At 43.1% G+C, this 23,247-nt stretch overlaps 1 protein-coding gene across 1 annotated transcript; it reads left to right on the top strand.

Moving 5' to 3' along the window:
• Positions 1-18,550: 18,550 nt before the first annotated feature.
• Positions 18,551-19,060, top strand: LOC129689558 (galectin-related protein-like). The gene has a single exon (XM_055624758.1). The coding sequence runs from the start codon at positions 18,551-18,553 to the stop codon at positions 19,058-19,060; it is 510 nt and encodes a 169-aa protein (XP_055480733.1).
• The last annotated feature ends 4,187 nt before the right edge of the window (positions 19,061-23,247 follow it).

Here is a 23,247-nt window from a genome sequence, read left to right as displayed (position 1 = left end):
TGCTCGTTTGTTTGTTCCCAATGCAAAGGTGTATCTTTTAAAAATCTTGCGTCTGGATAGATGGCTAAAGGCAATAAGAGCACTGGCTACTCTTCCAGAGGACCCAGGTTGGATTCCCATCATCCACAACTACAGCTCCAGTTTCAGGGACCCAGTGACCTCTGCCCTCTGTAGACACTAGACCCACATATAGTAAACAGCCATACTTGCAGGCAAAGCACTTCTCCACATTTTTTAAAGGTTAAAATAAATAAAGAAAATACCCTGTAGCATCTTTCTTCTTTTTCCCTGACAGGCATCCTTGAGTATAGTTGAGAGGTTTCCTAGACACAGGAGATGTTCAACTTAATGGAGCCCTTAGATAGCACCTGGTACCATCCTTTATTTAATGGACAGTCCATGTAAATCCAGGGAGCTCCCATCACACATAATTCCAAAGAGCTTTCCTGGATAACAGAAAGCTACTAGCATCTCAGAATAATCAGCCTTGTGCTGCAGAGAAGGGGTTGTTTTCTAAGGGTGCATCTGTAAGTTTAGGCAATTTGGACTTCAGTCCTTAAAGAACTCTTCGTATTGAAAGAACCATAGGATCTCCTATTGCTGCCTTTAGGATCATAGGAAAGTCTCCTTACTCCAGAGGCCTCCTCACCCTACCCTATGCCAGGAGGATTAACAGTGTCTCTTCCAGGAAGTTTTTCAGTAAGGCTTCTCAATCAGGTTATCTTTTTATAGTCAAAGAACACAGACTTAACTGAAATTTGAAGAAATGTTATTAGAATATTATGAAGTTATTTGTATTCTGTTTCTGATAGGGGGCCCTAATGGAACTCAGATAAGCCAAAAGAAGTTAAAAGACTTTTCATAATGGGATGTGGACTGAATCATGTGACCAGTCACCTTCATGATGGAAGATTGCCAGCACTTTCTAAAAAACCAGCTCTCTGTGGCGGCCTTTCATCTGGGGAAGTGGTACCCACTAGAGCTATAATTTTCCCGGTTTGCATTTTGAATAAACCTAAATTCCTTTATTTATTCCCTGTCATTTTACACTCACAAGGACAGGAAAGGCAACAAACCGTTTAAATCTTACTTTCTATTTAAACTTCCTTCAGATTTCTTTCCAAGATAGTTATACCAACTGAGATATTTGTGATTAAAATATCCTCTACTTTTCATAAATAAGTCAGGCTACAGTTGACAAAAAACAAAACAAAACAAAACAAAAAAACCTTTCCAGAAATGTTTTCAAAAAAATCCCGATCGAAGATAGATGTCACAAATTATCCTGCAAATAAAGCCAAGCCCAAGGGTAGTGAGGGAACAAGGTAGGGACAGCTATAAATCAACAGTTTTAAAAGGGGCATTACAAATCACTAATGAAGGTGAAGAAAATGAGAATAAGGGAGACGAGAAATATTTACTAGGAAAAACTCAAGCCAGCACGATGGCTCGTTGGGTAAAGGTGCTTGCTTCAGAGCCTCGGAACCTGACTGCGTCCCTGGGACCCACATGGTGGAAGGACTCACACCTGTTGCCTTTTAACCACCACATCGGTACTGTAGAACACACAAAGACGCCTCTTCCCCACAAAATTAAAGAAGGAAAGAAATGCTAATGTCATGATTCAGAGGAGCCTAGGTTGAGGAAGCAATGTCAAGTTGTATCTCTGTTCTTTATTCTTCCTTTCAGAAATCATTCCCCAAATGTTAGAACAAGAAAAAGGTTGTCCCTCCAGCCTTAGTGAGCATATGAGTGTTTAACTCTAATACGATGTAGGGTAGATAAAATATTGGTAAATCTGTGTGTCTGGGGTGGGAGTTGAAAGAATGAAAAATGCAGCTCCAAAAAAAAAAAAAAAAAACAAACAAACAAACAAAGAAAAAAAAACAAAAAACAGCAGAGAAGAATTACATGCACACTCACACACTCACACACATGCACACACACAGAGCTCTATGTGTGTGTTTCTCATCTTATAATGAGGTTATAAAAATATCCCCCAACTGCATTCAAATAATTCTAAGCTTCTGAATATAGCTTGGCCTAATTAAGTTGTTGTTGAACCTGCCTAAAACACTTATATTAGACTATAGTGGGCAAAATAATTCAACACAAAACCTATTTTATAGTAAAGGGTTGAATGTCTCATAATTTTATGAATTACCCACCAAAAACATAATACACTGTGGAATATTAGTTATTTCCCTTCTTGATGGCATGGCTCACTAGAAACTACAGCATTACTATTAAGTATTGCAGGAGTATTACTGATTTAGGAAAAAAAAATCAAAATTCAAAATTCACATGCTGCCTGTATCTCAGTGTAAAATTGAAAAATCAGTAAGTCATAAATTTGCCACAAGCTACATGCACCTTACATGATAAATAGAAAGTGCTCTATTCATTCCGAGCACTTTTGTGAAGATTTAAAATCTTCCTTAGTTAAATGTTAAAGCCCAGAAAAGTCAGTTGGACTGTTTGAAAGAGATGTGGAAATGACAGCCCTGAATTCCAAGGAAGTTGGGGGACTTGAGAGCATGGTGAGGGAGAGCTGAAACAAGGAACTGCTGAGATACCTGTATAAAGAGAAGCCAGATCCCCAGGTTCCCACAGAGCCAGGAGACTTCCTCCTTCAGTCCTCCAAAGGACAGATGTTTGACCTCATCCAAATCTCAGAGCCTTCATGAAGCCAGACACAGTAGGGCTGGCACATGTCTGTAATTCCAGGGCTTCTACAGGAGAAACGGCAGGCAGAGACCCAAGAAACTCCTAAAAGCTCCAGAGCAGCCACCAACAAAGGAGTGGTGGAAGTTAAGTCCATCTCTCTTACACACACACACACACACACACACACACACACACACACACGCAGGCACGCACACACACACTGCAAACACATACCCACAGAAATTAAAATAAAACCTACGGCAGTTTAAGAAGCACGTATACATACCGATAAAATCCATCCTGTTACCATTCCCCCCATACCCATTAAAAACAGATTTCTTTTTCTTTCTTCTTTTTTAAATTTTGAGTCACTATGCCTGTGTAGCCCAGGCTGGCCTTGAACTTGCAACCCTCCTGTGTCAACCTCCCAAGTCCCAGAATTACAGATAATACACTACCATCTTCAGCTTAGGGCGGACTTTAGTAGCTTGGTAAATCCCTTTGAAGGGCACTACATTTTGAGGTGTTCATGTGGGTTGGGATAAAGAGGCAATTTGAGAAAACCGTCTGGTCTATATGATGCTAGACTGAACAGGCACATGGGCATTGACTATACCAGATATGCCAACAGGACTCTGACCCTCACAACCTTTCTCTGCAGCAACCTTCTGCAGAGAAACCTTCCCTTGTGCAGCCTTTGGCCTTGAAGAATTAGGGCTTCCACCATGGCTGCCGGCTTCCTAACTTACGCCTGTGCTTCTAAGTCAGCACTACAGAAAGCTAAATACGCCTCCCCAAATCCCACTTCCAGCCACCTGCCTTCCAGCTTTGTCATCAGCACCACCGGTGGAAGCGTACCTGCATATCTCTTTGTTCTTTCCTTCCCTTCTTCTTTGTTAGAAGGCTTCTCCATTCCTGGCCAGCTTTACAGTCTCCCCAAGAGACAGCGGCCCTTCCCCTGGCTAGCCCGGGCTCTGTGTGATAATAGCCTTGATTGGTTCTCATTCAGGTGGCCACTGCTTATTTCAATGGTGACATTAAAAAAAAAAAAAACTCTCTTAAAAGGGCAATCACGAAAATTATAACAGAAAAAAAACTGCTTAGTCAGCTACTATCAAAAAATGCCTCATTCATCAGGTTCTCTGTTTAATTGCTATAGATTGTGCATCTATTATAGGCCAGATCCTAGACTAAATTATTCTTCTGTAGGACAGATTAGTCTAAGAAGAAAACCAGGAAGCCACATAGCTGATGCCTTGGGATCTGGCAGTTCAAATCGAAAGTCTGTTTTGTATTATGGTCTGCAAAGGATTGACTTCAAACTTCTTCAGAGTTCCCTCGTTTGCATGTGAATGAAGAGACTTCCTCAGCAGAACTGTAATGTACAAAAGGAAATACTACTAACAGGGGCTGGGGAGATGGCTCAGCAGTGAAGAATGCTGGCTGCTCTTCCAGAGGACACAGGGTTGATGCCTGGCACCTACAAGGAGGCTCACCGTTATTTGTAACTCCTGGCCCACATAATCTGATGCCATCTTCCAGCCTCCCTGAGCAACCAGTATTCAAGTGACATACAGACAGACAGAACACCCATACACATAAGATATTTTTTCTTTAAAAAGGATTACTACTAATACCTTTTTTTAATGCCAGTTTGTTTTTAAAAGCAGAGAGCTGATACCCTTGAAAGTTTGTGACGCCATTTTTAGGACTAAAATTTAAAAAAAATTGTACATAGAATTACTTGTCTAGGATAATTCTCTTCCTACTCCCTCTCTGTTTTTCCGTCTTGTATTTAATTTATTGACTTGCGGCACAAAGTTTTCATTAATAAAGTTGGCAAACAAGCTCCTGGAGATCCTGCTCCAGGGAATGATATTCTGGGTAAGTTTTTACTAAAGATGACACTTTCATTAGTAGTGCTAATGAACTGTGTTCATTTCTTTGGGGAGTTATGATTTATTAAAGGAATTAAACGTTTGAAAAAAAAAAACTACCCAAATAATTACATCTATTCATTTTGAGTATGATCACAGTGTTTGCAATAGAAAAATTAGTGACTATTCCCTGCAGTCATGGTGGCTTTTAAACACTGCATAATTCTACAGATTGCCACTGGGAAAGATTGCGCCATTGCTCATTAGGTGGATAATGTCATTATAACAGCTTTACTCGGAGACATAAACCAGTTAAATGAAGCACCCGAAACAAAAAGGCAGAAGTTTGCTTGGTGAATCATTCTCGTTCTGCTGTGGCTCTCATCTCGAGTGAGATGCAGCTTGGGGCTTAATCTGAGGAACCTTCCAAGGAAATGCCCAGGGTGGACAGAGGTCCTGTGATTGGTCTCTAGGCTTTGTGGTCTCTGCTCACAGAGTTGTCTGTCTGTTCACACAGCTTTGCAAGCTAATTGTGTACATACCAGGGGAGAATAAAAACGCACACACCGTAAGCATCTAGGAAGACCTCTGTGCTTTTGACTCTCCTTTTGCCATTGTGACCTTATACCGGGAGCTTGAGGGTGACTGGTGCTGTTCTGGTCCAAAGTGCTGGGAAGTTCAGATGAGGTCAAGGGCAAGCCCAGGCCAGGCTGACCCCAACGTTAGCCTTATCCACATGTCTTTTTTAGGCTGGGCTCACTTAAGAAACATAGCCAGCTTGCTGGAAGTTGGTAAATCAGTTCTCCAAAGCAGAACCAACTGACACAGTAAGAAAAAATTGTACTGTGCCTTGCCTCTAGCCCTGAGCACAGAATCTCACTTATACATTTAGTCGTGGTGAGAAGCCTGTGTAGCAAAGGGCAAGAGAGACTCCCATTGAGAGAAAGGTCTTATCCTAAAACCTATCATTCACAAGGATAAATTCTTTAAATTTAAAGATTTAACTTCGAAATTCTTCACTTAAGGGGGCTGATGTGATGGCTCAGCAGGTAAGGTGTTTACAGCCAAGTCTGACAGCCTGAGTTCAGTCTCCCACATACACATATACACACACAAAGCCAAACTTAACTCCTGCAGGTTGTCCCCTGCCTTTCCATACTCAGGGCTGTGGCACATGACAGCTCCCACAATAAATAAATGTAAAGGTTAAAAAAACAACAAAAGTATTGACTCCAGCCTTGTTGACTGCTTTCTGGAGATGTGACCAGGCCAGTGCTCTGCATTACAGAGATGCCAAAGCCTTGGCAGTCCATACTACTGCTGGCAGCAGAACTGAGTTAAGGACTGCTTCTGAACCAAGGAACCGCCTCCTGGCAGAGCTCGGAGGAGGACATGGCTGGGATGGTGCTGATGGGTGGTGCTTTTGGTGGTTCTAGAAGAAGCCTTCTTCTCTGGATGCTCTCCATGAAGTTGGACAAAGACCCAAGCTCAGCTCTCTGTGATAAAAATTGTTCACCTACAGGGAAGGAAATGAGTGTGTTAGGAACAAGACAGCCGTAACTCTTTCGTCGGCTCAGTCCAGGTGATATTTAATACCAGCTATTCACAGATGAAAGCGGAGATGAAGATGACCCAGCTCTCAGCTGTGGGAAGCCAATAGAAACAAGAGTCTAGGTAGATGTGATAGTCAACAAGAAAGCAAACCCAAGGCTGCTCTAAGAAGGACAAACTGTTCTAAAAAAGAAAGGTAGATCAAGGGCCAATTTGGGGTTGTTTGTAATCCAGCACTGAGTAGCTGAGACAGGAGAATTGTGAGTTCTAGGGCAGTGCTGACTATGTAATAAGAACCTGTCTGTCTATCTGTCTGTCTGTCTCTCTCTCTCTCTCTCACACACACACACAAAACTACACACACATGTAGTGGGAGTCTTGGTTTCTTTAAAAACTCAGTCATATTATGTAAACATGTTTTTGTTCTAATCCCAGGTGTAGGATATGGGGCTGCTTCAGATTGTCCACAGCAGCAGACCATTTGCTTCATGCTCTGAGAGGGGTGCGATTTTTGCCAGCTGTAGATAGTTTAATTCTGGGGACTCTGAGAGGGTATAAATGCCAGCGCCCAGAGAGGTTTGGGGGCTCTGAGGAAGAAGGCTGCTGCTGTTCCCCCTGCTGTACCTGTGTGTTGTTGCAGTTTGATGAGAAGAAGTTGGAGACATCCTGAAATGAAGATTGGACTTGACCCAAGGCACCCGAAGACCCTAACCAGCAGGAAGTAGTTAAAAGAGAATTATGCCCCCTCTCCCCACTAACCTTCTTTCTTTTCTATCTGGTGTGGGGTATTGGAAAGGATTGGGGTGGAGAAGGGAGGTAGAGGTGTAAGAACTCCAATAAAATAGATGAAAAATGCATGCCCTCTCACACATACACAAACTAAAAAGGAGGAACGCAAGACTTTAAAGGGAGTGGAGAGACAGCTCAGTAGTTAAGAGCCCTTGCTGCTTTTGCAGAGGACCAGGGTTCAGTTCCCAGCACCCACATGGCAGCTTACAACCATTCATGACTCCAGTTCCAGGAGATCCTATACTCCTTCTGTCTTCTGCAGGCAGGCACTAGACATGCACATGGTATCCAGATATACATTTAGGCAAAACACTCATATACATAAAATGGGATGAATGAAAGGCAGCAGCAAGGTCCAGGAAATTCAGGAGCTAGCGAGCCATAGAGGAGGTGCTTTTGACCTAAAGTTACAGATTTAAGGTCTGAAAGGGCCATTTTCTTCTCCTGCCACTGGGTTGCTTTAGAGAGCTTGTCGTATGTTTTCTGCACATCTGTTCTGAGAATGCACGGAGAGTTCTGTTTTCTGAAATGTGGGGTCTTAAAGCACGGTGGCCATCACTCAGAGGCGTCTCTCCAGAGTCTCTGTAGAAGCGAAGTGTGTGTAGCTAAACAGAGGCTGGAATTCAGCCTCTTTGCCTCCCTTCCTTTCTTCTGTCCCCTTGGTTTTCTTTTGACGTTTGTCAATCTTATTTCCCTCTCTTCTCACTGCTGCCCTCTGCGTCTTCAGAATGACCCACACTTGACAGGTTGTATTTAGGTCTCTGAGACAGCCCCCTTCGTGAAAAACCTTGAAGTTCACAGCATACTTTGTTCTCAGAGTACTTAAAATCTTGACAACAGGCTATTTGCGCAGTGAGTCTTCAAACGAGTGTTAGATGCCAGAAAGACAGTCTAATTGAGCGGGAGACTGAAAGGGACGGATGGCACAGGGAGGAACAGAGGAAGAGCAGGTTGGAGGGGCTGAAGGAGGTCCTGTCCCAGCAGCCGCCCCTGACCATCCCGGCTCTCTCTGCATGTCTCAGAAGACTCACACTGAAATAAAGTCTGGACCCATAAAGAGAAGATTAACAGAGTTACCAAAACATTCCTTAAAAATTAGCCATCTGACAGAGTGAAACCAAGCGTCACCTTTTATTTAATAACGTTGGGGGGGTGTCCAATTTATATGCTCAATAAAGAAACATTGAAAAACCAAAACACATGCTGAGAGGAAAAAAAAAAAAAGCCCCAAATCACACAACCTAAAGATAACCACCAACCAAGTAACATTTGTTGAAGATATTTCTAGTATTTTCCATGCATATACATTTTTTTCATACAAAAAAATAGTAGCATATGTGTTATTTTATAGAGTCTTTTTCTTTCCTAGGTAATTTACATCTACTTTTTATTTCTGAAAAGGCTTAGCTCATGGCAGGGTATTTCTGTTCAACTATGACATACATGTTTAATAACGATCTCAAATGGGGGAAAACATCTATACAAAACACTACCACTGTATTATTTAACATTAGTTTAAATATATAAGCTAAGGATGTGGATGCTCCAAGGTATGGCTGAGGGGATGGTTTGTTTGTTTGTTTGTTTGGTTGGTTGGTTGGTTGGTTGGTTGATTGGTTTTTTTGAGACAAGGTTTCTCTGTGTAGTCCTGACTACCCTGGAACTCGCCTTGTAGACCAGGTTGTCCCCAAATTCAGAACTCAAGGTTCTACCTGCTTCTGCCTCCCGAATGCTGGGATTACAGGCCTGCACCATCCTCACCTGGCTAAGAAAATTATTGTAGATATGAGGGACAGCCAGAGGCATCCGGGAGAGCAGAGAGAGACAAAGCGGTAAACGGAACACGGCTGGCAGACTGGACCCGGTCATGGGGGTCGGGGGAAGAGAGAGAGGATGACAAAGAAAGCACAGGCAAAGGAGACCAAGAGCGGAAGATCAAAGAGAGCACACAGCTGGAACAGTAGGGGTATAAAGGGATGAGAAGGTGTGGGGAGAGCCCATGAGTGAAGAAGTTTAGGGTGGGGGGCGGGATGAGAAGAGCTGAGGAGAGCCACGGGTGCTTGTACTGAGGAAGCCTGGAAGCCATTGTGCACTTTAGTACGCTAAAAGTCACCACAGATAACCATTTGCCTTCTTTTTTCTAGACCTGACATAGCCAACAAACTTCATGATAGCCTCGGCACGTTCCAAGGAGTCACAGCCTCCTGTAGGGTAACAGGGCCAGCGGTGACAATGTAAGGATCCTCTAGTCTCTAAATCGTAAGAAAATAATTTCTACACCAAAACACACGTTCCGAAGTATGAAGCATAACGGAAGACATCAGTTAAAGCAAGCGAAATGAATGTGCTGGTTCATTCCTCAACCTGATTGGATTAGGACACCCCTAAGGCGCCCTCTGTGGCGGTGCCTATCTCTCTAACCCTAGCGCTCCGGAAGCAGAGGCAGGCCCAGATTCCTGGGACCTTGGGCAAGCCAGGGATACATGATGAGGGCTAGCCTCTAAAGAAGAGAAAAGAAAGATCCCAGTCGAGGAGGCAGGGCTTTGAGGGAGCCTGCGTGTGAAGAGAGAATTATTTGGCAGGGAGGGGGCCTGCCATGGATGTGGATGTCACCATCTCAAGGTGGAGGGCCCCAGGCTGAGTAACAGGGGAAAGGCGAAAGGCGAGAAACAGCAGAGTTCACCTGTCTGCTGCCAGACTGCAGGTACACGGGGGACCAGCAGCCTCCTGCATCGGGCCTTCCCTGCCAGGATGCAGGGCACCGTTAAAGTCTGCTCAAAAAAAAAAAAAGCTCTTCCTCCCTTAAGTAACTTTTTGCATGGATTTAGTTACAGCGACGGCCCAAATCATTAACGAGACGCGTGTTTAGGTCTCGACTCTCAACTTTTCAGTTAACGCAAGTGCTTCTCAAGGGTCTTCCCCAGCCCACACGAAAAGTTCTCTCCGATTGTGTGCCGTTTTCACCTTACACATGCTTCGCTCACATCTTCTCACATGCGCCTTTTAACTACTGTTTCCCCTGGTTTACACAAGGAAAAAAAAAAAAAAAAGTGAGGCCTGTAGAAGGAACTTGCCCAAGGTCACAAAGCTGACAGGCAGGTTCTTCTGATTCTAAGTTCATTGCTTTTCAAATCACTTGTGATTCATTTACTAGTCCTTGAGATGTTATCATAATGAATTAGCACGGTATGGACTTTTCCAAGACTTAAAAGACTTTTTTTTTTTTTTTTTTTTTTTGAGACAGTCTCTCCTAGCTCAGGCTAGCTAGCTTGGGACCCCGTTTCCACCTACGGAGTGGTGAGATCATTACGAGCATGTGTCAATAAACTGTTTATGACTCCCCCCCCCCCCCCCCCCCACTGGAAAGAAATGATTATGTTCGAGAGAAAGCAGTTGAAAGCTGTGATATAATAAGAAGCCATTTTGTGGGCACTACACAATGTATAAAATACAAACTGCATTACCCCTTTGCCCCTGAAACTGTGATACCTGCTACCTGGCACACCGTAGTGTCTAACACGGTGGGCCCTGGGGTCTGCCTTCTGGCTCGGCAGTGCTCTGATCTGAGCGGGCTAACCTCCTAGTATTTCTGCCTTCTTACCAACTAAAAGGAGAACAATAGCTCCTGTTCAGAGGATGGCTGTGAAGACTGGAGGGAGAACGTCAGCAAAGTACTTAATCTTTTGTTCATCACATGCTAACTGCCTGACACATAATTATTCTTATTCCTTGATGTGGAGAGCCTAGATAACATTGTCTTATCCCGGGAGGATGGTGCTAAGTAGGACGAGAGGTAAAGTGCCCTGCTCTGATCTGCCAGCGGATTAGAAGGATAATTAAAAGCCTTCTCCGGGAGGCTGCACGTTCATATCACCCACTTCAAAATGGTTTCAGTCTGTGGTTATTTCTTCTGTTGCCAACGGATTATTTAGGCATTACGCAGTTTAATTTTTAAAATGATTGTTGTTTCCCAGACACCTTTGGTTATTATTTTCTCATCTAACTCGGTTGCAACAGAGAAACAGTTGGTGAATGTTCAGTGTATATATGTATTTTTTAATATGATGTTTGTTGTTTGGGGAAATACCATCCTGAAAGCAGCAGTGTATCACATCTGATAACTGCTGTTCGTGTTTTCTGTGAGTTTATCGTTTTTCTGTTTACATGTCCTATTGGTTATTGAAAGAAAATTTTGTCTGTTTTTACCTTTCTGCTTTGTTGGCATTTGTTTCCTAGTTCCCTTTTTAGTTTGTTGTTGTTGTTTTTCTGCTGCTGTTTGCTTGTTTGGGTTTAGATGCCCACTTACAGTGACTCATTTGGCTGGGGTGGGAGCCTTGGAATCTTGACTATCCTGCAGTCTCCCGGGAAAGCTTGAGCGGCCCTCCCAGAAGGGAGTGCAGCTACCAGCTGGCTTCACCCTCAGTCTCTGAGGGAAGAGAAAGAGGGTTACAGGGCTTTGGAGGGATATGTCCCGAGTTGAGGGAGGGTGGAGGGCACCTGCCTAGGAGTCAGATCAGCCAAACCAATCCCAGAAATGAAGGGGATGGCAGATGTTCCCATCAACCTCTCCTTTCGTCCTGTTTCACATGTTTAAACGTGCTGTCGTGCATTCAGCTACCCATGCACTCAGAGGTGTGGTTTGTGAGTTAACTTGTTTGTGTGCTGAACTGTCCCTCTTTACTACTGATGATACCCTTTGTTCTAGAATCTAGTTCATTTGATGTTAGTGCTTATCCCTCTGGGTTCTTGTAACAAGTATAATTGGGGCTAGAGAGATGGCTCAGCTGTTAGAGCATGCTGATCTTGCGGAGGACCTCGGTTCAATTTTCAGCATCCCCAAGATGACTCAACCATTTGTAACTCTAATTTCAGGGAACAGGAAATGTCTCCAAGTGCACCAGGCATTCATGTCATGCACAGATATATGTGCAGATAAAACACTCATACACATAAAATTAAACAAATATAAAAAGAAAACAATTTGGGGCTGGAGAGATGGCTCAGGGGTTAAGAGCACTGTCTGCTCTTCCAAAGGACCCGGGTTCGATTTCCAGCACCCACATGCCAGCTCACAACTGTCTCTAACCCCAATTCTAAGGTATCTGACACTTTCATACTAATGTACATAAAATAAAATTAAATAAATACAAAAAAACAATTTAAAAGCCAAGTCTGGTGGTATATCACTGTCTTACTGTGGAAAAGTTTGTTTTTAAAGATTAAGTGTGAGAGTGAGTGTGTGTGTGTGTATATGTGTGTGTGTGTCCAGTCCAGGGTGTTAGATCCTTTGGAGCTGGAGTTAAGAGTTAAGAGTGATTTTGAGCTGCCTGATGTAGGTACTGGTTCTCTATACGTAGCTTTGCCTGACCTGAAATTTGCTTTGTAGACCAGGCTGGCTTGAACTCACAGAGACCAGCCTGCCTCTCCATCTCGAGCGCTGGGATAAAGGTGCGCACCACTAAGCCCAGCTGCTGCAAATGGTCCTAAGAGCTGAGCCATGTCCTCAGCTCCCGTAAATATATATTTAAACTGTCTTTGTTGTAGTTATAGTTTATGGAAAGTGTTTAATGTCGATTTTTATCCCTATCCATTATGACAATCTTTGCTTTTTCATCAGGATCTTAACCCATTTGATACAATTGTTACAATAATCCCATAGGGGCCTACCGCTTTATTAATCTTTGCTTGCTTCCCTCATTTGTTCTTTCTTCATCCTCTCTTTCCCTGACCTCTTTTGAGATAACCGAGGAACACTTCTTCACCCTCTCTTCACCATTGCCTTGCCACCTGTGATTCTGCATTCGTAATTCAGTAGTTGTTTCCGGGCTTGCAAAATGTGTTCTTCACTTACCACTGTGTCTTCTCATGACACTATAAGGAGTCAAAGACAGCAGGATAACTTCATCAGTATATTTCATTCCCCCTCTCTGATCCTTTATAACAGCGTCATACATTTTATTTTTGCATATGTTGCAAAATCCATAATATGCCATGATGACTTTTGCTTTAAACAGCCAACTTTGATTTAAATAAATTAAAATTTGAAAAAAAAAGGCTTCTATATTTAAGTACATTTTTGCCATTTTTAGAGCTCTACATTCCTTCTACACATATAATTTTCTATCTGGTTCACTTTCCCCCAGCTTGATGAAATCCTGGTGGTGATGATGTCTCTTGGTTTTTGTTTATTTGAAAAAAAATGTTTTTATTATTTAGTCTTCACCTTTTTTTAGGAGTCAATTTTTTTTTTTATTCTACTATCTCACTTAAAAATTGGTTGAGGGTCTGGAGAGATGGCTTAGTACTTAGGAGCACTGGCTGCTCTTCCAGAGGGCCTGGAACCACAATTCCCAGCAACCATATGGTAGCTTGCAACCATCTATAACTCCAGTTCCAGGGGAACCAGGTACTCATTTGGCCTCCTCAGGCATCAGGTACACACATGGTATACAGACACACACGCAGGCAAAGCACTCAGATATGTACAATAATAAAATAAAATTGTAAAATATTAGTTTGAGGGACTGGGGAACGGCTCCTTGGCTACTGCACAAGTGTAAGGCTCTACGTTCAGATCCCTCAAGCCCATGAGTAAGCCAGCTCCCACTGAACTTGCCCTGTGATTCCACTATACCATACTCCCAGATGGGAGGCAGGTGCAGGAGAGTCCTAGGAAGCTCACTGGCCAGTTAGCCTGGTGCACACAGCAATGAACAAGACAGAGTCTGTCTTTAAAGTAGAAGATGGGCTGATGTGAGGTTCTCCTGTGACCCCCACACAGGTTATATGGCATGTGTGCAACCCTCCCCTCATTACACAGACACACACACACAGCACACACACACACACACACACACACACACACACACAGCACACAAGATTTGTTGAAAAGTTCCCTTTGTCTCTCAATGTGAGAAGATGTCTCAGGATCATCATATTCCACCAGGGACTTCCTGCTTATAAATGCTAATGTGTTTGTAAGAAGTAGAAGAAAAAAAAAAAAAAAGACTATTAAATCCTCCCAATTCAAGACACAATATCTTTTGTATCCTGGGAGAATCTGACAAATTAGTAGTGGTAGCTAATTTTCTTTAGTCTTCCCCAAATGATTTAAATAAGCAGGTTGGATGATTCGTGAAAGCAATTGGGTTTGTGTGCACATTAGAATTTCTTGGGGTTGTAGAGCAGTCAGTTGCTAGCCTAGCATTCATGAAGGACTAGGTTTGACGCCACCGCCACCATACTAACCCAGCATGGTGGTACATACTTGTCATTTCAGCATTCCAGAGGTAGTGGGAAGAAGATCAGAAGTTCAAGATCATCCAAAGATACATAGCAAGTTTGAGGTCAGGCCATGAGACTGTCTCAAATAGAATAACATCTCTTAAGGTGGGTAATCTGAAATCCCAACCCCAACCCCTGATTCCTGGATGGTTGAGGTATTATGTTCATGGGAACAATTTGAAATCCAAGCTTGTGTGACATAGGTATGTCTGAGCATCTGCCCACCTGTGAAATGGTGAGAGCAACATCCGACCCAGTCCCAGGAACTAGCACCGTGTTAAGCCGGAAACAACAGTGAAGGTGAAAGAGCTTTGTGAGCAGAGAGAGCTTTATACAAGAAAGGTGCTACTCTAGCAGAATCTTTTCATTCTGAAATGTTCGCTGGCAAAAACCAGCACCCTTACTTTTCCTCCTTTTCTTGGTGGTTTGCCCGTTCATGGCAGCTTTATTCTCAGTCGTTCCAAACTGTAAACAACCAGATGTATTCACCAATCGATGAACAGATAAACAAATGATAGTACAACTCATCTGAAAGCCCAGAGTTTGAAATGCTATGAAATTTGAAACATTATGAAAGCTTACAGTATGCTGTAAACAGAAAATTCTGTACTTTGATGTGAGGTGATAAGTCACAGACAAACCCAGGTTCACTGAAAATGTTGTAAAATCACCTTCAGGCTATGTGTATAAGGTGCACAGAAAACATAAATGCATTTTGTGTTTCCCTTGGGTCTCATCTCCTCAGTCTAGATACCAATACAGTGAAATAGTAACTTGATGAAAAAGGAATAATCAATACACATGATAACATGTATGAATATCAAAATAATCATGCTGAATGAAAGAAGTCAGAGCTACCCTCACCGCCAAGAATATGGTTCCATTTATAACAACTTCTAGAAATGCAAAATAATTTATAGTAACAGAAAGATTGCTGGTTGCCTTGGGGTGAGATGTAGGGGCAGGTAATGGATTGCAGAGAACCACAAGAAAGCCTTTGGTGGGCAAGAGTTAGCTGCCGTTTCTACTGTGGTGATGACGTAGTACTTTGACCAAAGCCTGTTAAGCTGAATACTTTACACACATCTAGTACCATGTTCAATTCTACCCCGATATGGTTTTAAAAATACACTTTAAGATTTTATTAATTCTTTGGGAATGTCATAGAATGTACTTTGATAATATTCATCCCATTCTCCCTCCCAACTCCTTCCAGATTTACTCCCAACTCCCAATCCTTTTCCAACTTTGTGTCTTCCTTTTCCCCCTCCCCCTCAATAGCCCAATGAGTCCAATATATGCAATTTATCTACTTACTGGTGTGAGGCCATTCCCTGGAGGATGGTTGTTGACACACCAAGACCATAAGAAAATGGATTCTTCTGCCCTCAAAAGCCACGGGCTGTCACTAGGTCCTCAGTGGTTGGGCTCCTAAAGCCTTCCCTACTTTGAGCTGGAATGTTGACTGGTGAGGCCTTGTGCATGCATGTGTGCGTGAGGTCACAGCTTCGGTGTGTTCATGAGTGCAGCCCTGCCATTTGTTTTGCTTCAGCCTCCTCTGGCTCTTAGAATCTTTCCAGGCTTTCTTCCCGGATGCTCCCTGAGTGTCAGTGTTTGTAACTGAACAACCCTCTGACACTTATGCTCTGCACTTCGACCACTGTCGTGAGTTCTTCATTACCCATCATCCACTGCTCAAAGGAACATTTGTGATGAGGTCTGAGAGCTGCACTAATCTATGGGTAGAGAGATAGGAGTTTAGAGGGCAGAATATCAGGAGGTTCACCCCGGGGCCTGTAGGCTCCCCAGCCATGAGTTCTTGGCTAGATTTACAGTGCCCACAGAGTGGACGATAAGCTGTTATTAAAGGCTGTCAAACAGGATATTTTAAAAATAAGATAAAGCTGGGGGTGGGGGTGATACCTTTGATTCCAGGCAGAGACAAGCAGATCTCTGTGAGTTCGAGGCCAGCTTGGTCTACAAAGCAAGTCCAGGAGGGCCATAGCTCTGTTACACAGAGAAACCCTGTCTCTACAAGCCAAAATAATAATAATAAAACAAAATAAAATTAGCCTTGAACTTACTTTAGGAAATTTTTCTTTTAGAAATTCATTTCAGAGAACTGAAAACTTAACATCACACAAAAACTGCACATGAGCGTTTAAAGTAGCTTCATTTAACTTGGGGAGAAAACTAGTAACAGCTCAGTTGCCCTTCAGTGGATGACTGGTTAAGGACACTCTGGAATCTTCACCATGGCCAACTACTCAGCAGGGAAAGGAATGGACAGTGCTAGCACATGCAACTCGGAAGGATCAGACAGAGGCAATGTCAAAAGGTCAGACACTGTATGGTTCCGCTTATATAACACCCTCAGGCGACACAGTTGCCGAGTGGAGAGCAGACTGTTGGCTGTCGGGTGACAGGGAGGTGTGACTCTAAAGCTGGAGTTGGCCTTCTGTGATACAGCCTTTCCACATGCTGATTATTGTGGCGGTAATATGATCTATCTGCGGCGCCAAACTGTACACACAGGCACACGCACAAATTAGTGCGCGTGGATACTATTAAAAATCCGAATAAATATTTTACCAATCTTAGTTTCCTGGGTTTGGTATTTTATTGCAGTCATGTTGGGTGTCACCTTTGGGGAGAGTTGGGTTTAAGAGACTCTGCATTATTATTATTTTTTTTTTGCAACTTCTTGTGAGGCTGTAATTATTTTAAAATTTAAAAATTATACTTATTAATTTCTTTTTTTTGGTGCTAAGGATTGAACTTCGGACCTTGTACATGCTAGGTAAGTGCTCTACCCCTGAGCTACATCTCCAGCCACTGAAAATAAAAATAATTTTAAGTTAGTAAGCAAACATGAGAGGAATAAAATACTATCCTGGAGACTTGATTGGGCTGGCTAACCAGAGGCTCCTTTTAAAAACCTATTTTTTTTTTTTTACATTAATTTATACTTGTGTGTGCACATGTGTGCGGGAGCCAAAAGGCAACTTGAAGGAGCGGTTCTTTCTTCTCTCTGTGTGGAACCTGAGTTCCACACAGTTGTCAGGCTTGGTAGCAGGACCGGATGAGACACCTGACCTAACTTGCAACTCTTTTGTTTCATTTTTTATTGTTTATTTGTTCTTTGAGGCAAGGTCTCACTATATAGCTGTGGCTGGCCTCAAAGTCACTGTCGGATCTGCCTGCCTCCCAAGTGCTGGGGCCAAATGTGAGTGCCATCATACCAACTTAATTTACAGCTGTTTAAATGACACCCTTTCCCTAAAGCTCCTCTTAAATGCTTTAAGTAGCTGGTATAAGAGGTGGAGAGCAAATGAACTCGTTGCTCCTGATGCTCAATACAACCAGAAAAATCAAAACTATTGAACAAGTGCATGGATACGAGGCACTCCATTTGTTCTCATGTTTTTCAAGGCAGGGAATGTGAATGCGGGTAGAGATTATTAACTTTATAATTCCAGCATGTACTATAGGGCCTGTCTCCCTGAAGGAACCCTGAGGCTTTGGGTAGGAAGGGGTGGAGGGAGGGAGAGGGGAGAAGGAAGGGTAAGGAAGAGGACCCCTGATGGGCCTTGAACAGTGTCCTCTAGTTTGTGTCAGCTCTGGAAGATCATGCTTAGTCAATGACAGAACCCTGTGCAGGACTGTGTGTGTGTGTGTGTGTGTGTGTGTGTGTGTGTGTGTGTGTGAGGGTCTGTGCTGCAGGCAGGAATGAAAATCATTCCGTCTAACTGGACTCCCATTTCAAGCAGAGTTCAAGCAGAGACAAGGTGCCTGGCTGAGTGTGCTTCCAGGGAGACTGACCTCAGGCTGGGATGAGGTAGCCTGCAGAGAGAAGACCTCGTGACCAACCTTTAGACTTCTGTGGGCCACCGCAGACAATAAGAATGGTCTTGGGTCACATAGTAAATACACAAACACTAAAAAGAGCTGGCGAACAGAAACCAGATTGACATATAATCTCTGTGACGCCTGCCACCACAGATAAGTATCACCCTGACCGTGGGCTGCCCTGTTGAGAAAGTGCATCTTTGGAGATCTCAAAGCAGGTCCCAAGTCTGTGATCACCGATAAAGAAAATGGACACGCATAAGTGATAAAACCTCATTTATTTTCAAATATATATATGTGTGTGTGTGTGTGTGTGTGTGTGTGTGTGTGTGTGTGTGTGTGTGTGTGTGTGTAATATTCCTGTCCTGCCGAGAGGCAAGGACAGGAATGGAGCGCGGTTGAGAAGTGGGGGATATTTGTTTCGAGGTGGACGGACTCTGGGTGGGTTTTGTAAGCGGCCTTTTGATCGGACCGCAGCTCTGCGGCCTGTTTGAACGTTGGCAGGCGCGGCCCGCCGCGGCCCCGACGCGTCGATGGCCGAAGGCGACGCCACCATGTGGAAACTCGACGAAGGGCCCTTCCACTGCTCCCCGGGTGCCCCAGTCCAAGCCGACGCGTCCTCCCCACAACTGATAGTTCCGTTTTGCGGGCACATCAACGGCGGCATGCGACCAGGCAAGAAGGTCTTAGTGATGGGCATCGTGGATCTCAACCCGGAAAGCTTTGCCATCAGCTTGACCTGCGGGGACTCGGAAGACCCTCCTGCCGACGTGGCCATGGAACTCAAGGCCGTGTTCCCAGGCCGGCGGGTCCTGCGAAACTCGTGTGTGGCAGGAGAAAGGGGCCAAGAGCAGTCAGCCATCCCGTACTTCCCGTTCATTTCAGACCAGCCGTTCAGGGTGGAGATTCTCTGCGAGCACCCGTGTTTCCGAGTGTTGGTGGATGGGCGCCAACTGTTCGATTTTTACCACCGTATTCAAACACTGTCTGCCATCAACACCATCAAGATCAGTGGGGACCTCCAGATCACCAAACTCGGCTGATGTTTAAAGCTCCACGACACCACCGTCTCAGAGAAGTGTCCTAGCAAGATCTGGAGACTTGAAAGGAAATCAGAAAGGCACACTTCACTGTCTCTTTTTGTGCAGCTTCAGTCCAGAATGACGTCATACATGTCTGCTGGATTTTATTCAGACCAAACTAAAATGGGTTTGTGGTGATTTGTGATTTGGTAGCGGTTATTCATCATCTCAAAGCAAGGTGATAATCTAGAAACAAAAAGCGCTGAAGTCCTTGAAAGCAACAACGGTACATCAAATCGATGCATTTCTGCGCTGAGGTGGAACTGGGTAGCACAACCGACATTTTAGTCAGGGTATTTTCATAGCATGTAGATTGCGCAAGATTTGGTTTTTATGTTTTCTTGGGGGCTGTTTTGCTTTTTTTTTGGCTTTGTTTTGTTTTGTTGTTGTTGTTGTTTATTTTTGGCACAGCATCATGTTAACTCAAATTAAAAAATAAAAGAAAATGGAGTCACAAACATATCAAAGTAGCAATTATTTCCCAGAAATATTATTATGATTATTTAGGTTTTTTAGTTTATTCTATATGTACGAGTGTTTTGCCTGCGTATATGTTTGTGTATCACACGCATGCCTAAGAGGAAGGAAGGTGGTGTCAGGTTCCCCAGAGCTAGAGTTACAGATGGTTGTGAGCCACCGTGTGGGTGCTTGGGAACAGAACCCACGTCCTTTGCGATAGCAACAAGTGCTCTTACCTGCTAAGCCATCTCTCCAGCTCCATATTCCCCAGAAATCTTAAAATCAAATCAGAAAGCAAGGTTAGGTATTTTTCCATGTTCACAGGATTGTGTTTAGCTAACATGTTGAAATGTAAACCTCTTTACCTTCGTTTAGGATCCCCAGTTTCATTTGAAATGATTGCTATGCTTTATCTTTTAATTGATGTGATTATATTAATTTATACTGATAAGTTGGTTTTCACCTTGGGGACACATGTCCAAGTCCCTCCGGTTAGCAGAATCCACTAAAAATGCAAAATTTCAAAGTCAGCTATTGCCGTCTGGTTCTGGCACAGAAATTGTTTTGGTACACTAAATAACACAGTAACGTGTTGCAAATCATAACATCTTTTCAACATTTGGCCTTGACTTAATCATCTTTTGAAAAGTAAATGATGTCACCACGAATGATGTCTGCATCAACACATGAAAGGAATTCCTTCGATTGGCAGCAATTTACTTGCTTGGCCCTTATGAAATTCAGCTGCGATGATGTTCTGCATCATCTGTTTTTTTGTGCTTTGGGGCATACATTTCTCTTAAAATATTTTGCGAGGATTTCATACATGTATTGTATGTTACTTGACCATATGCACTCCCCAGCCCCCAATTTCAACTCTTTGAAGAGTACTTACATTCCTTTCCCAACTCCATCCCCTTCTTCATTTTTTGGTAAGGCCCTGAGTCCAGTTACTGTATCCGTATGCAATGGTGTAGGGCCATCCAATGAAGCATAGACAATCTACCGGGAACCACAACCCTGAAGAAAAGGTATGTATGGTCCTGCCCCTGACGTTTCACTAAATGTAAGTTTTAGGCAGCAATCCAACTGTCTTCTACTAATTTTATGTCACTTTCTATTACTTACCATCCATGGGGTTCCATGGGTGACTGTACCAGACATGTTGACACTGGACAAAGAAAAGACCTTTGACCTATAACACTTCACACCAATCTTTTATTCATTGTCTTTTAAGAATTTTTAAAAAGTAATTTATTGTGTGTGCCTGCCTGGGCGTGTGTAGGTCCATGTTTCTGAGCTACCATGTGGGTGCTGGAAACTGAACACATATACATAAATAAATAAAAAATTTAAAAAGAGACTGGGGAAGGTTTTTGTGGGGTTGTAAATGGTCTTAGAAATTTTCTTACTCATCATAAAAGAATTCTGGGGAGAAAACGAATTCATAAAGGCACAGTAAGAACTAACTTTCATTCAACGCTACAAAAAGGAGTTAAGACAATAGGAAGCTTTCTAAAATAACTCGGACTTCTCAAAAAATGTTAGGAAAATAGTAACTATGTGTGCAAATTCTCAGGATGCTCTTCCTCGGTGATACTTCGAAGAGTGTGCGGGGAGTTAGTGTTGGTAGCTTGTCCAGCTTCACCAAGAAGCAGCACAGTAAATTACCCATTGTTCTCACTCATTTGTCATGCCGCGTGATTCCCGTGGCTCGGACACAGTTCACAGATCCTGCTTCATGGTTCAGTGACAGCCCTTTCCCGTCCTTGGGTCTTCCAAGTTCTACACTTTCTCCTACAACCCTTTACACTGCAGCTGGCTACATGAGTTTACAGGATTCAAAGACATTAGCTTAGCAGAAATACATCTATCTAGGGTGCCTCCCCCCAAGAGATATATCGAACATGAAAACTGAGGCTGTGTTTCCCTTCAGACAGCTCTCAAATTACACTTCTCATCCATCATCTTAACCTTTCGCATCGTTTCCTGAAGCCATTTCATCCCCCGTCGAAAATGCCAACCTAAAAATAAGCAATCACACTGAAAGGGATCCAGATGGAAACAGAAAAGCATGCACACGCTCATTCAGTCCGAAGAACATTTTCTATATTTGTCACCGACTTACGTTGTTTCTCTTCATTTCTGCCTCATCACAGCAGTGTCGGAGACTCCCAAGAAATGTTCGGACCCACTGAAACAAAATTCATTTTTCAAGGCTTCTGATTCCAGGTGGTAATCATTTGTTACGACCCTTTAGAAATCTAAGACTATATTGAAAATGAGTGTGAGTAATTTATATGTTTTGTTGAATTGAGCTGAGATTTCGGCTAATTGTGCGCATTCTGAAGAAGCAAACTTTTTTGTCTCAAGCAGCTGGGGAGTGACAGCTGCATCCAGATTCACAAGCTGCCAGATTCCCTAATTCTTTGGCTCTAAGAACATGGAAGACTTTCTAAGATAGGACTGCAGCTTCTTGAAAGACACAGAAAACCAGGGCATGAGAATTATGAGAACAATATGAACTCTGTAAATTATAAGCAGAGTGAGAAATGTAGATTCCAGACTATCTCGGATCTGTAATAAATTGATATTTTTAAACTTCTCTTTTTAGAAGAGACAACGACATCCACATATACATTTTCATCTGAGGGGACTTTGCGCTTGTTGTCAAGGAATCTCTGATGTCAGTACACATTCATCTCAAACGCCCACGTCTTTCTTATCTATAGCCTTGTCTAAGGGCAGCCGGTGTCCAGAATGAGAAATGTGAGACACCGAAAGATGTTGGACCACTAAACGGAAAAGAAAAAAAAAAAAAAAAGCTTCATATTCTATACCAGAAAGGCCATCGTTCTGTATCATATTAGAACATTTATCAGAATAAAGAATTGAAATAAAAAGCATTTGCTGAATAAATTACCCTTTTAAAGTCATGGAGGGCTCATTCTCTAAGCAGCACTTTATAAAAAATGTCCCAAGCGGTCCCCAAGTTGTGGCAGCCCATGCCTTTAATTCCAGCACATGGGAGGCAGGGGCAGGTGGATCTCTGTGAGTTCAAAGGCCGCCTAGTCAACACGTTGAGTTCAAAACCAGCCAAGGCTACATAGAGAGACCTCAACAACAACAAAAATATTGTTCCAAGTCTTAAATCTTGATAGGCTCAATTCCCTGGGGAGGGTCCTTCCAGGAGCCCAGCTCCTCCTCTTGCTCTCTGACTTCCTGTTGTCTCTGTGGCTCTCGCTCTCCCTAACTCCCACTCCTCTCACTGTAGATTGTTGGTGTCTGCAGTTAGGCTCTCATCTGAGGCCCACTCGGTCATAGACTGTGAACCTTCAAAACTGTGAACCTCTTTTCATCCTAAGTAACTTGCCTTGGGTATTGTGTTCTAATGACAAAACACTGTTAACATGCCTCTGTGCAATTAAACAACTTTCTGAGTTTGAGGATCATGCCTGTCTTACGTTGTATATTGTATACAACACATTGTATATTGTAAAATACTTTCACACCTGTCCTAGTTTGCTCTCTATTGATACCCTAAACACCGATACCAAAGGTAACTTGGGGAGAAGAGGGCCTGTTTCATCTTAGAGCTTACCGTCCGTCCTAATGGAGGGAACAGGAACTCAACGCAGGAACTGAAGCAGAAACCACAGAGGAATGCTGCTCACTGGCTTGTTCCCTCT

The sequence above is a fragment of the Psammomys obesus genome, unplaced genomic scaffold (assembly GCF_907164565.1).
Source record: "Psammomys obesus unplaced genomic scaffold, mPsaObe1.curated_primary_1811, whole genome shotgun sequence".
In the NCBI taxonomy this organism is placed as follows: Eukaryota; Metazoa; Chordata; class Mammalia; order Rodentia; family Muridae; genus Psammomys; species Psammomys obesus.
This window is presented reverse-complemented; position numbering and strand designations above follow the sequence as displayed.